Genomic DNA, 11,749 nt, shown 5'->3' on the forward strand with positions numbered 1-11,749 from the left:
ATTAGTGTCCCTGTTGTCATGAGATCTAAACTTAATTTGCTTCCTTCCTTTCTCTCAGGTAGGATGTTATCTCACAGTTCCCCTACTCCCAGAGGGGAAATGTTTACCGGCTTCTCCCAGACAGGCTTCTCGGGTAAAGTCAGGCTTAGATGCAGGCTCCGTTAGAGTTTTATTGCTGTGAGGAGACACCATGACCATGGCAACTCTTATAAAGAAAAGCATTTAGTTGGGGCTGGCTTACAGTTTCAGACATTTAGTCCGCTATCATCATGGCGGGAAGCATGGTGGCATGCGGGCAGGCAGGGAGCTGGAGGAGTGGAGAGTTCTCCCTCCTGGCTGGCAGGCCCCAGAAGGAGACTGTCCCACTGGGCACAGTTTGAGCTTATGTAAGACCCACCTCCACAGTGACACACTTCCTCCAGCCAGGCCACACCCCCTAACCGTGACACTCCCCATGAGCCAAGCGCTCACACAGTGAGGCCATTGGGGCCGTTCTTATTTACAGGCCACATATGCTCGGTTTTGTTCAACTTAGCATCACCCATCAGAACCACAGAGACAGCGTGCCCTCTCTCCACAGCCACCTGGAGTTTGGCTGTGGTCATGTAACCAGATACATGAGTTCCTCTTACGGCAAAAATTAAGGACGGCGTTTCCAGAACTGGCCCCTACTACTGCTGACAGATCACCGCGGCCCTCTTTCCCCTTACCCACACACAGGTCTATTCAAAGGCCACTTGAGATAATGGAGGGAGTAGGTGGAAGGCGCCTGGTCCTTTCAGGAAAGCAAAGAGCGGAGATGCCGCCTCCTGTCTCCTGGGGTTAAGCCACACTGAGATGTTGCTGCCTTACACAGCATGGTCGGGTGTTGAATTAAGTGGGAATGCCACGCCCTGGGGCTGAGGACAGACATTCTGGTCCTACGGTTCCCACACGTCCCACGAGCTGCTTCTAGGATGCATGTAGACCCGTTCCTAGCTGCAGGTCTCCTTTCTCACCCTACCGAGCTCCTGCTCCTCTGCTGTTTCTGTGAGTCTCCGGCACAATCTCTGCTTTGCTCCTGTGCTAGCTCAGGGAGATTTTAAAAACCCATATACCGCACAATTGATGGCAAATAGCCGTCGGTACATCCTCCACTGATGGTTCTTTCTTTGATTCCCAGCACGTATCTACAACGAATGACATTTAACAGCTAGTAAATGCCTATCAAAGGGTTGCCTGCCCCACATACCCTGCCTCGAGTGACCTGTTCTGAAAGTCCAGCTTCAGATGTTTGCGGATCGATTGTGGTAAAACAACGCGAAGGTATCATTCAGAAGCAGGTTCTGCCATTATCTTTTTGTGTAGGCCTTTCTGGGTTTTTTTTTTTCCAGTCACATCCGTCTTAATGAATTAAGGTAGCCCCGCCCAACAGACACGCAGCGCAAGTCAGGCTTGCAAGATGCGAAATTAACACGCTTTGCATAGCTTAAACACTACATTCTAAAGAACCGGGTCTTCTAATCGTGGCGAGCCCACTCGCAAGCCCTGACTCCTCAGACCAGAAGGCAACGCAGCAGCCAGGCCCGCACTTGGCAAAGCACCATCTTGGTGGTGGAGCCGACCAGGACGGAGGCGTCCTTTTCAGTGCTCGGCTCCTGGCGCTCTCCGGGGTCGGGGCCGGCTGTGGGAGGGCGGGTCCGCGGGTTCCAGCCCGCCGGCGCCCCTCCCGGGTCGGGCGCGGTGGGCGGTGGCGGGCGCGGGCTGTGCGCGGGACCCCGGGAGCAGCGGGGCCCGCGGCGGCCGGAGCGTGGGTCCGGGGGTCCCCTCCGCCCGCGCCGCCCCCGCCCGCGCCGCGGAGCCCCGGAAGCGGCGGGATTTCCTGTGCCCGCCCCGCGCCGGCCGCTGTCGCCTGGCGCTGGCTGTGCGGGCTGCGGGCTCCGCCGCGCCGGGCGGGAGGCAGCGCCGAGGGGCCCAGCCGGGGTGAGTGGGGCCGGGGTGCGGGCGGGCCACGGGAAGGGCGCCGGCCTGGCCGTGGGGGCGGTGGCCGCCGCTGTCACTCGCGCGGGCGTCCACGCTGCACCCTCTCTGTCACTTGCTGTGCTCCCCCGCTGGCAGGGACCTGCTTTCTGGCCCCGCTCTGCCCGCTCCGCCCTGCCACGCTCCGAGTCGAGTCTTCTGAAATCCAACCCTCCCCGGGAGAGAAGAAACCTCACTCCGCTTCGAGCTCGGGAGGGGGGCCGAGGTGCCACACCCGCAGTGGCGGGGGCCACTGGGGCGATTCTCGTCCCCGTGCCCTTGGGCCACTCTTCGATTCCACGGCCCTGTCTCTGTCCTCTAGAACTCGCTGGGAAAAAAGAAGAAAAACAAACAAACAAACAAACAAAAAACCCGCCACTAACTTCTCTCTGCAGCTACCCTGCCTCCCAGATACATAAGCAAACAACAGAAATGAAAGCCCAGGAACCCAGGCGCCCTTACGCAAGGGGTCATCCAAACCAGGGAGAGGGAGAGAGAGAAAACAGGTTAAGGCTGAAAGCCAGGTGCCCCTGGCGCGAACACCCTAGGAAATGCAGGCAGGTGACAATCATCCACACCGCCCTTTGCTTGGGTTTCGCTAGAGTCACCACAGGTTTTCTGTCGTCGCCCACCTGGCCCAGTGGAGGACTCTTCTGTCGAAGGTGGTGATGGGAAAAAGGTTAGAGACAGGTGTCCTGGTACTAAGCCCAAGAGGACACCTTCTGGAGGGCTTGCCTGGGTAGCCAGGGAACACGGAAGACCTAAGGTGAAGGAGGTTGGTGCCCCCTGCGTGTGTGCCGTTTAAAGGTGAAAACACAGGGCCTGAAGTTCAGAAGAGAGCCAGAATGGAAGTTCCCCCTTATTACTGCCTTACTCTCTTGTCCTTTTTCAAGAGAGGTCTCTGAAAGGGAACCCAACCCACCTAAACTGGGACTCGGTCCAGGATGTGCCCAGGAGGCCAAAACCATCTTTGGGCTTCAAAGATGCAAGAGGAATTTGTTCTTTCTGTACATTGTGTTTAGAAATCTTTTGTCAAAGACGAATAGACAAGAAAATAAATAGCCTGAGGTTTGCCATACCCTTTCCTAGTCTCCTGCAGTTTTATAGATGGCAGTGAATGATCACAGGAGCCAAAACAGCAGTGGACATTCTCATTTGTTCCAGGGAGGTTTTTAGTGGCTCTGTCTACTTGGGTTTTGAATAAGGATCACAAAAATAGATTGCGAAGCAGGAGGTTGTCCTGCAGTCATTCTCAAATGGGGTCTATCTTGCTCTAAAAATGTCCAGAAAAGAGTACAAACTTGGTCGTAGGGCCTGTGGAGTTGTTATGGATTCTTAAAAACAAAACAAAACAAAACAAAACAAAACAAAAGCCTAAGCCGAATCTCTTTCTTGTGATTAAAAGTCACTTATTCTGCTTGATACATAGACATGTTTACAGGGGGCGAGGCTGGCCAGCCTTCTTGACACCTGGATACTATGTCTGTTGGTTTTAGTTTCTTATCCCTTTCTTGACTTGTATCTCTTCCCGTGAACTCACACTGGCCTCACCACACCCTTCTTGAGGTTGGACATCTTCTTTATAATGCACCGTGACTGGAGCCTGCCAAACAGCTGTGTTTTGGCACTTCAGAACACAGGGCTGCTGACTGCCCCACACCTCCTGTTAACAATGCTCCTTCCCCGTTTCCCTCCCTTGTCCAAGCTCTGCTCTTTCCCACCGTTAACCTTCAGCGCCTCACTTGAGCTGCACTTTCACTTCCCTGTCAGGGCTGCTTTTGGGTAGGCCTACCTCAGCTTTATAGCCCTCGGGGTTCCTGGCCTTTCTGCTGTGTTTCTATCAGTTCTTCTTTTCTACCTAAGGGTGACAGATCGCATGTCCCTTCCCGAGGCTTTTCCTAAGGGGGATGCTACCTGAAGGGAGACCAGGTGCCCATGACCAGTCACACAGTTCATGGGAATAGAATTTGTGGCATAGAATCTCTAGGTATGATCTCATCCATCTTTGTTGAGTGTGTTCTTTCCTGCATTTTCACCAAATTCGCTCCACTTTAAGTGACAGAAATGCAATGGATAACCCCTGGGTTTTCAGGGTCATTCTTAGTTCATTTTAGGTTCTTGAAGTCCTTGGGGGCGTTCCGTTTATAGCACGAGGTTTTCGTAGTAACCCTGACTTTTCATAATAACCCTGACTTGAGTGTGTCACCCCTGTCAGTTCCTCAGTTCCTCCAGAAAACTTGCTTTGCAAGTTCATCTTCAGTCTGGCTCCTCTTCCTGTGTGGCCCTGAGCCTTGGGAACAGCTCTCTGAAGTCGCCTTCGTTTATGGGTATAGCTGATCCTGACTTGTTACAGGCCACAGCTCGTGCTTGCTGCAGAAATGCTTTCTGAACAGACGGTAGCCCTGGGGGCAGGATGGGAGTCGATGAATGCTCAGCCGGACGGAGCACAGCCCCAGCTGGAAAGAGGAAACCGGGAAGAGGGCCCCTGGAGGGCAGCACGAGGGCCACTGGACCCCCTTCGCTGCGACCTTCAGGAGGAGCCACTGTCCCTTCAGGAGAAGGGTGAGAGTACACAGCGCTCGGGGGGAAGCTCTGGAAGTCTCCTGGTCTCTGCTCAAAAAGTGGCGATAAGAATTCCTAACCTGGCTGGGTGTGGTTGCCCACACTTGCAATCCCATTCCTCGGGGGCTAAGGAGGAGGATTGCCATGAGTTCCAGGCCAGCCTGGAGAAAAGCATGGCCCTGTCTCAAACAATAGCAACTTCTAGTTGCCACCAATTGAAGAACATAGCGGATACCATGTTTTTGTTTGTTTGTTTTTTCCTTTTCCGAGACCAGCATGCAGCGAGGTCCTGCGTTTTCCCAACTATGTAGACGGGCTTTTTCTGACTCTCACATGATCATTCCTCTTACATGCAAGTGCATAATTAATGGTATTGGATGTGGGCGACACGGGAAGTGCTGGGAGGCTCCTTGCTGTTGGAGGACACAACCAGTCAATAATATGTACTTTTCTGGATGAGAGTCAAGCACCGTCCATTCAAACTACAGCTATTCTAGCTGAATGCCACCAAATCCTTGCAGGCCTTTTGAGTAAGGGCCTCTACATCTATATTTGAGTTTTACCAGTGAGCACAGATAAATGGGTCCCAGTGCATACTGGGAAAGATGGGTAGTTCGCCTCTAATGGTTCCTCTCTCCCCTCCTCAGCTCAATCTGCTCCCTGGGTCCCTGCAGTTCCCCAGGAGGGGAGCACTGGAGACTGGGAAATGGCAGCTGCTCTTCTGGCAGCAGGATCCCAGGTGAGCTGTGCTCCCCATGTCCTCCCCGGGGTTGGGGCGTCATCCCGTTGGCTTGGTAGTCCCTTGAACACTAATGGGATTCTCATGACCAAATAGGTTCTGTTTCTAAGAGATGTATAATGGTTTTTGGATGGGTGATCTGTGGGATGGGGGTGGAGAGTTCAGAATAATTGTTTGGTTGACTCTTCTAGGAAGAAAATCTGAAATCAGGCATGGTGGGGTCTGCCTGTAATCCAGTTACTAGGGAGGCTAAGGTAGGAGTATTGCTTGAGCCTAAGAATTTTGGGCCAGTGTGTGGCACAGTGAGACCAATATGTACGTACATACATACATACATACATACACTCACATATATATATATATACTTTGCATACACATGTGTGTGTGTGAAATCCTGGAAAAGGTAGGAAAAGAGGAGCCAGTGAAAGCTTGGAAGAGCATAGACAGAATGCTGTAGCTTGTGGAACTTTCAGAGAAGAGATACGCGAGGAGCCGGAAAGAGAACGTAAGTCCTGAGCCCACCTGTGGAGAGATAGCAGGGTTGGCTGTAGGGCCTTTTCCTGAACGCTTACTGGGTGCATTCCTTTCTGCGCCCTTTACTTATGGTGAATAATGTAAGACCAACTCGGCCATCCCGTCTTGTCTCAAGAACTCCGGGGCAGTGAGAGATGGAGGCATTTGCATATACCGTTCGTAGGTGGCAGAACTGACAGGCGTTTAGCTTCAGGTTTGGGGCCTAATCACTGAAGAGCTGTCACAGCGTATCGGGGAGACAATCGTGTTTTGTTCATATCATGTTGTGTTGACAGACAAGGGAAGGTCAAGTGGAGGAGGCTGTGGTACAGTCTACAGGAAAGAATGAGGCAGGTAAGAGGAGCCACAGAGACACCCAGTTAGTTCCCAGAGGGAGCTGTCGTGCCTCTGACTTCGCAGTCGGGAGCCTCCTCTAGTGACAGTACCCTCGCTCGCTCACTCGCTCGCTCCTCCGCCTTGAGTCTTTTCTCTTTTCTCTTCTCCAAAGCTATGGGCTCTGCCTAGCGCGTGACCTGTTGGCAGTTCTTTTCCTGGGTCCTCTCTCACCCTCTTTCCTCGACTGCCTCAGCCCTTCGTAGTGACACTGAGTTTTCCTTCCGAGTGGCTGCCCACAGACAACCCTCTGTCTCGTTTCAGGGCCTGGTCACCATCAAGGACGTGTCACTGTGCTTCTCCCAGGAGGAGTGGCGGAGCCTGGACCCCTCTCAGACAGACTTTTACGGAGAATACGTCATGCAGGAAAACTGCGGGATCGTCGTGTCCCTGAGTAAGCAGCATCTTCCTCAGCTCCTGAGAGGCTTGGCCCTGGGAGGACAGGGCCACCTGCCTCTGGGTGTTGGACATTGCCTGCCTAGGGGCCTTTCCTCGGCAGGGAATCTGCCTACTTTCCACCAGGGAAAGACTGTTGATGCTAAGCCAATAGCGTTGAAGCGAGGGGTCTCTGTGAATAACACTAAATTGTGGAGTGCGAACATAAGGGCTGGGAACTTGAGGCTTCTCGCACAGCAGAGAAAGAGACACCTGGTTAGTACCCTGGGGAGGGGAAGGGTGCTGCAGGTCTGACTCTACTGCAGGTCTAAGGCAAAGTCGCGGCCAGAAAGGACGTGGCCTGGGAGGATTTGAACGGAAGTGGGCTGGTTCACTGGGAAAGAGCACGTGGCTTTCTAGGAAAACGAAGAGGACTGTAAGAGGCTGGAGGCTTGGGTCCGGCTTTTTTGGTTCTGGCATCCCAAGGAGGAGTCTAGGAAGCAGCTTCTGTCCATTTTGCAGAGTTGCTGTTGAACTGACCCAGTTTGTGTCTGTTTCTTTTTCTCCTGGGCAGGGTTTCCGATTCCCAAACTGGACATGCTTTCCCAACTAGAGGGGGGAGAAGAACAGTGGGTCCCTGAACCCCAGGACTTAGAAGGGAGGGACATCCTGAAGGTCACATATACAGGTGAGGACCTAGAAAACTCTCTTTGGAGTGTCATCTTTACGTGTCTCTAACTAAAAAGTTTGAAAGCAGAGGTGTGAGAGGCAGGCTCTGAAGTTAGGCCGTGCAGGTTTGAAATGTTCTAAGTTATCACAGTTAAATGTGTCAGCACCTGGGAAGGCACGAAATAAGAGCTGACAGTGTTGGTCAGTGTCCCAGTCACTGTAGATATGTCTTCTAAACATATCCAGTGATGGCGGCGTCCGGCCACTTCCATGTGGAAGCGTGAAGATGATAAAGAAATGGTGAGGGACAGCGGCAGATAAATAGTGTAAATAAACAATGTTGGTAAGTAAGTTGTGGTGATAGCATCTATTATTTAGTGAGTGCTTACCGAGAGTTAATGTGGTTATCCTAAGAAGGATTCTAGTTTTACACACACACACACACACACACACACACGGGACACGGGGGGGGTGTTGGGGCGGACAGTTCCTGTTTTACAGAAGAAATGAAGGCTTAGAAAGGTAAAGTGTCTCAGATGAAGACTGGGCTCATTTGCCTGTTAAACCCAGGCCAATCTCTGCAGCTCTTGCACTGTCCTGGGCTTTCACACACGTTCCCCGCAGGCCCTCTGACATCAACAACTCCCCTGGGACTTGGGGGCTGGGATGCCATCTTGGGATCTCTAAGAGTGGCATGTCTTCCCTCCCTGCAGGAGACGGAAGTGAACATGAGGGAGATACTCCTGGTCTTGAGGCGGAGCCTCCCAGAATTGTTTCCAGTGTGTCTGAAGACACCACTGTCTGGAACACAGGGCAGGGTCAGCCGTGGGAGTGCTCCAGAGGACCGCTCCTAAGCCCACCTTGTCTTCAGGAAGACAGCGCCTCACACCTTCTGTGTAGCCCGGAGATGGATTCTCTCTTAAAGCCCCATACATGCCCTCAGTGTGGGAAGCAGTTTGTGTGGGGCTCCCACCTGGCCAGGCATCAGCAAACGCACACAGGCGAGAGGCCCTACAGCTGCCTCAAGTGTGAGAAAAGCTTTGGGCGGAGGCATCACCTCATCAGGCACCAGAAAACCCACCTGCATGACAAGCCAAGCAGGTGCTCCGAGTGTGGCAAGAATTTTCGGTGCAGCGCCCACCTGGCCAGCCACCAGAGAGTGCATGCGGAGGGCAGGTCGCCCTGCCAGGGCCAAGAGGCCGGCGAGAGCTCCGGGGCTCAGAAGCCGCAGCCAGCCCCGCCCGTGCCAAGGCGCCACGTGTGCACCGAGTGCGGGAAGAGCTTTGGCCGCAGGCACCACCTGGTGAGACACTGGCTCACCCACACCGGGGAGAAGCCCTTCCACTGCCCTCGCTGTGAGAAGAGCTTCGGCCGCAAGCACCACCTGGACAGGCACCTGCTGACCCACCAGGGACAGAGTGCCAGGAGCGCCTGGGACAGAGGGGTGTCTGTCTTCTGAAATCCGCCTCTGGGGAGCCATGGTCAAATCTGTCAGCTGGTGCTACCAGCAGCCACTGCCACAGCTGCCCCTCCCCTGTGCCCTGACGGCCAGGACATTTGTCACCAGTTCTGTGAGACAACATAAGGAAAAAGAGGTCTTGGGGCAAACTTTTTGGCAGCAGTGCAAAGTCTGTGTGTGGCTATTCGGCTGAACCCGCTCTGAAGGGTACAGTGGAGCCCGCAGTGACGGTTGAGGTCCGTTCTCATTGGTTGGGGGTCTGTGCTGTACCGGTTCCTAAATATTTACGAATCACCCTGTGTGCTGATCATATTCTCTACAGAGAAAGTGAAAGGGGCCATGCTAGTGTAGCGAGGGTTCTGAGAACCTCTGCGGCCCATTAGTGTCAAGTGAAAGCATCGGGGCTAGACAGTCTCGTGCAGGTCTGTCTCCTTTGCCCATGATTACAGGCCTTTTGCCCCTACCTCTGAAAAATGTAGTGATCATTCACTCCTATTCCCCTCATCCTGCATACACACACACGCACTCAAACACACACGCATACCACATACAAACACGCACACACACAGCTGGGATCAGGTTACAAAGCTAGAGGATTGACTTTACACCCCCAAGTAACACAGGCCCACACGGGAGGAAAAACCATCCCCTTGAGCAGAGCAGAGCCGTCTCCTGTCTGTGGCTTTCTGTCTGTGTATGTGTGTGCAGGGTCTTTGAGGAGACCATGCTCAGTGCAAACTGTACAGGCTAGATTTTCTAGGAATTGTGCTGTAGGGATAAGGGTAGTTGGGATGGTGCGGGTTTTTGGTTTTGTTTAAAAGCATTCTGAGCGGTAAAGGGAGGCATGGTGGAAAGGTGTGAAGGTGGCCTAGGGTTGTGTACAAAGTCCTCGGTGTTCCCGGGATGTAGACAGTTGTGGGTTTGTGTATCTAGCTCTGGGTCTCTGGGATGACAGTTGTTTTTCCCTGCAGAGACAGCGTTGTTCGTTGGCCTCAAACGAGGTGACGGTGGTTCGTGCTGCGTGGGGTTCTGTCTTGTTTTGTTTTAAGTGCTAGAAAATTAGGACGGGAATCACAGCGTGGCGAGTTACTCTCATCATTCTTGTTTGACTTTCAAAGCTTCATCAGAGGGAAGAACCGCTGTTGCGCAAAGAGAACTTTAGGGGAGAAGGCTGTAGCTTAGCTTGCCGGCTGTGAGGGTAGTGAGCTTTCTGGTGTTCCTCCTGGCTCTGGGAAGGGCCTCACCCGGAAGACTCCTGGCTCTAAGGTTAGCTGCCTGCACCGGGGCTCATTCAATTGGTTCGTGAGTTGATCTATTTTTCGTTTGTTCGTTTGTTTGTGACGGTGTTAATACCAATCTTACAACTTAACTATTTAAGGGAAGTTTGGAGTTAGGGAGGAGGAGAACGTGAAAGTGGGTATTTTTCTTTTCAAGGCTCCTGCTGTTTTCCCCCCAAGATATTCATTTCTGGGATGTAGTTGGAATATTCATTTCTGGGACATAGTTGGAATATTCATTTCTGGGACATCCTTGGAATATTCATTTCTGGGACATCCTTGGAATTATCCAGAGAAGCCAACGGAAGTGATTTGCAGCACTAGTCAATGAGGGCCCTGCTCAGGAAAACCTGGGTGAATCAGACAGAGCGCTTGGGCCCTGGGCTCACGAGGAATTGAAATAGAATCATTTTGCTGACTAGGCCTTTTGGTTATTTGAGCAGCCCAGCCTCCAACTCACCTCTGCCGCTGAGAATAGCCTTCCTTCTTGAACTGGGCTGCACTCTCTTGCTTATGTTATGATGAATTAAGCAAAACCAGGCAGCCCTTTGCAAGCAGGCCTTATCCTAGACACCCCCCCCAAAAAAAGAGAGGCTTATTTTAGAATCAGTATTAAGAGAATGAGAAAATTTTCCAACTTTAATAGAAATATTTAAGGGAAGTCAGTTCTGTGCCAAGCCCTCTGTAGCAGAGCATGCTTCAGATTACAGATCCCTTGAGAATCTGATGGAAACCAGAATTTACTTTGCAGAAAAGTAGATCTTTACGTTGGCTCATTTTCATACGCATTAAGTGGACTCAGAGCCTGCCTGTGGAAATGATAAACTGAAGCAAACGGGAAAAGGTGTTCTGCGTCTCCGCCCTTAATTCCAGCGCTGGGGAGGCAGAGGCAGAGGCAGGCAGAGGCAGGCAGAGGCAGATGGATCTGTAAAGTCCTGGATGAGCCAGGGCAATGTTGTGAAATCCTGTCTAAAAAAACAGAAGGAATTTATCCTGTTGGATTCTGGGTGCTGTACAGATGCCCGTGTCAAGAACTGCAAGCAAGATCCATTCAACATTTTAAGGACTGAAATGCCAGAAAGCACCACGGGGTGAGGACAGCGCCTGGTCTGCTGCGACGTTGCTTATGCTGTGCTCTGGATTAGGAGCGTGGACGCGCTCACAGCTCAGCTCACAAACCTGGGTTCTAGGACTTGTGGGCGTCCTCTCCTACCTATCAGATACCTCTTAAAAACTCCAGTTAACCTCCAGCCTTTTATCTGCTTTAGTAATTGCAGGGATGGAAAGGGCAGGTGCGATCACAGCACCCAGCTGGAAGGCAGCACCGAGTTTCAGGGCTTTTCGCAGAAGGAACAGCCCTTTGGCTCATTTCTGATGTATCATTATCTTTTCTACCTCGGTCCAATACCACCTCCTTTGGACAAATAATAAAACAAGCAACAGCCATCCAACGAGTGACTAGGTCTGATTTTTTCCCACAGGGAATCAGCTTCAGACTTCCACCCCAACTCTTGTGCCTCAAGACCACACGAGTTTTAAAAATGTTATGTGTAATGAGCATTTTGCCCGAGTGTATGTATGTCATACATACACATCTGATGCCCTCGGGGGTCCCAAGTGGGATTTCCTGGAACTATTTTTATGAATGTTTTTTAACCACGTATGTGTTGGATCCTCTGCAAGAGCAACAAGTGCTCCCAAAGGCCAAGCCAGCTTTCCAGACCCCTATGCTAACCCCTTTAAATAAAACATGTCCATGTCTCC

At 52.1% G+C, this 11,749-nt stretch overlaps 1 protein-coding gene across 4 annotated transcripts; it reads left to right on the plus strand.

Moving 5' to 3' along the window:
- Window positions 1–1,832: 1,832 nt before the first annotated feature.
- Znf641 (zinc finger protein 641) lies at window positions 1,833–11,436 on the plus strand. Of its 4 annotated transcripts, XM_060388693.1 has the most exons (7): window positions 1,852–1,962; window positions 4,352–4,560; window positions 5,208–5,299; window positions 6,109–6,166; window positions 6,470–6,599; window positions 7,155–7,268; window positions 7,963–11,436. In XM_060388693.1, exons 2-7 carry the CDS (start codon window positions 4,426–4,428, stop codon window positions 8,706–8,708), a joined length of 1,275 nt encoding a protein of 424 aa, XP_060244676.1. In that variant the 5' UTR covers window positions 1,852–1,962; window positions 4,352–4,425; the 3' UTR covers window positions 8,709–11,436. The 4 variants fall into 4 exon arrangements, with proteins under 4 accessions (XP_021511505.2, XP_060244676.1, XP_060244677.1 ...); XM_021655830.2 differs by lacking the exon at window positions 6,109–6,166 and having other exon boundaries at window positions 1,833–1,962; XM_060388694.1 differs by lacking the exon at window positions 7,155–7,268.
- The last annotated feature ends 313 nt before the right edge of the window (window positions 11,437–11,749 follow it).

The sequence above is a fragment of the Meriones unguiculatus genome, chromosome 8 (genome assembly GCF_030254825.1).
Source record: "Meriones unguiculatus strain TT.TT164.6M chromosome 8, Bangor_MerUng_6.1, whole genome shotgun sequence".
NCBI classification, from domain to species: domain Eukaryota; kingdom Metazoa; phylum Chordata; class Mammalia; order Rodentia; family Muridae; genus Meriones; species Meriones unguiculatus.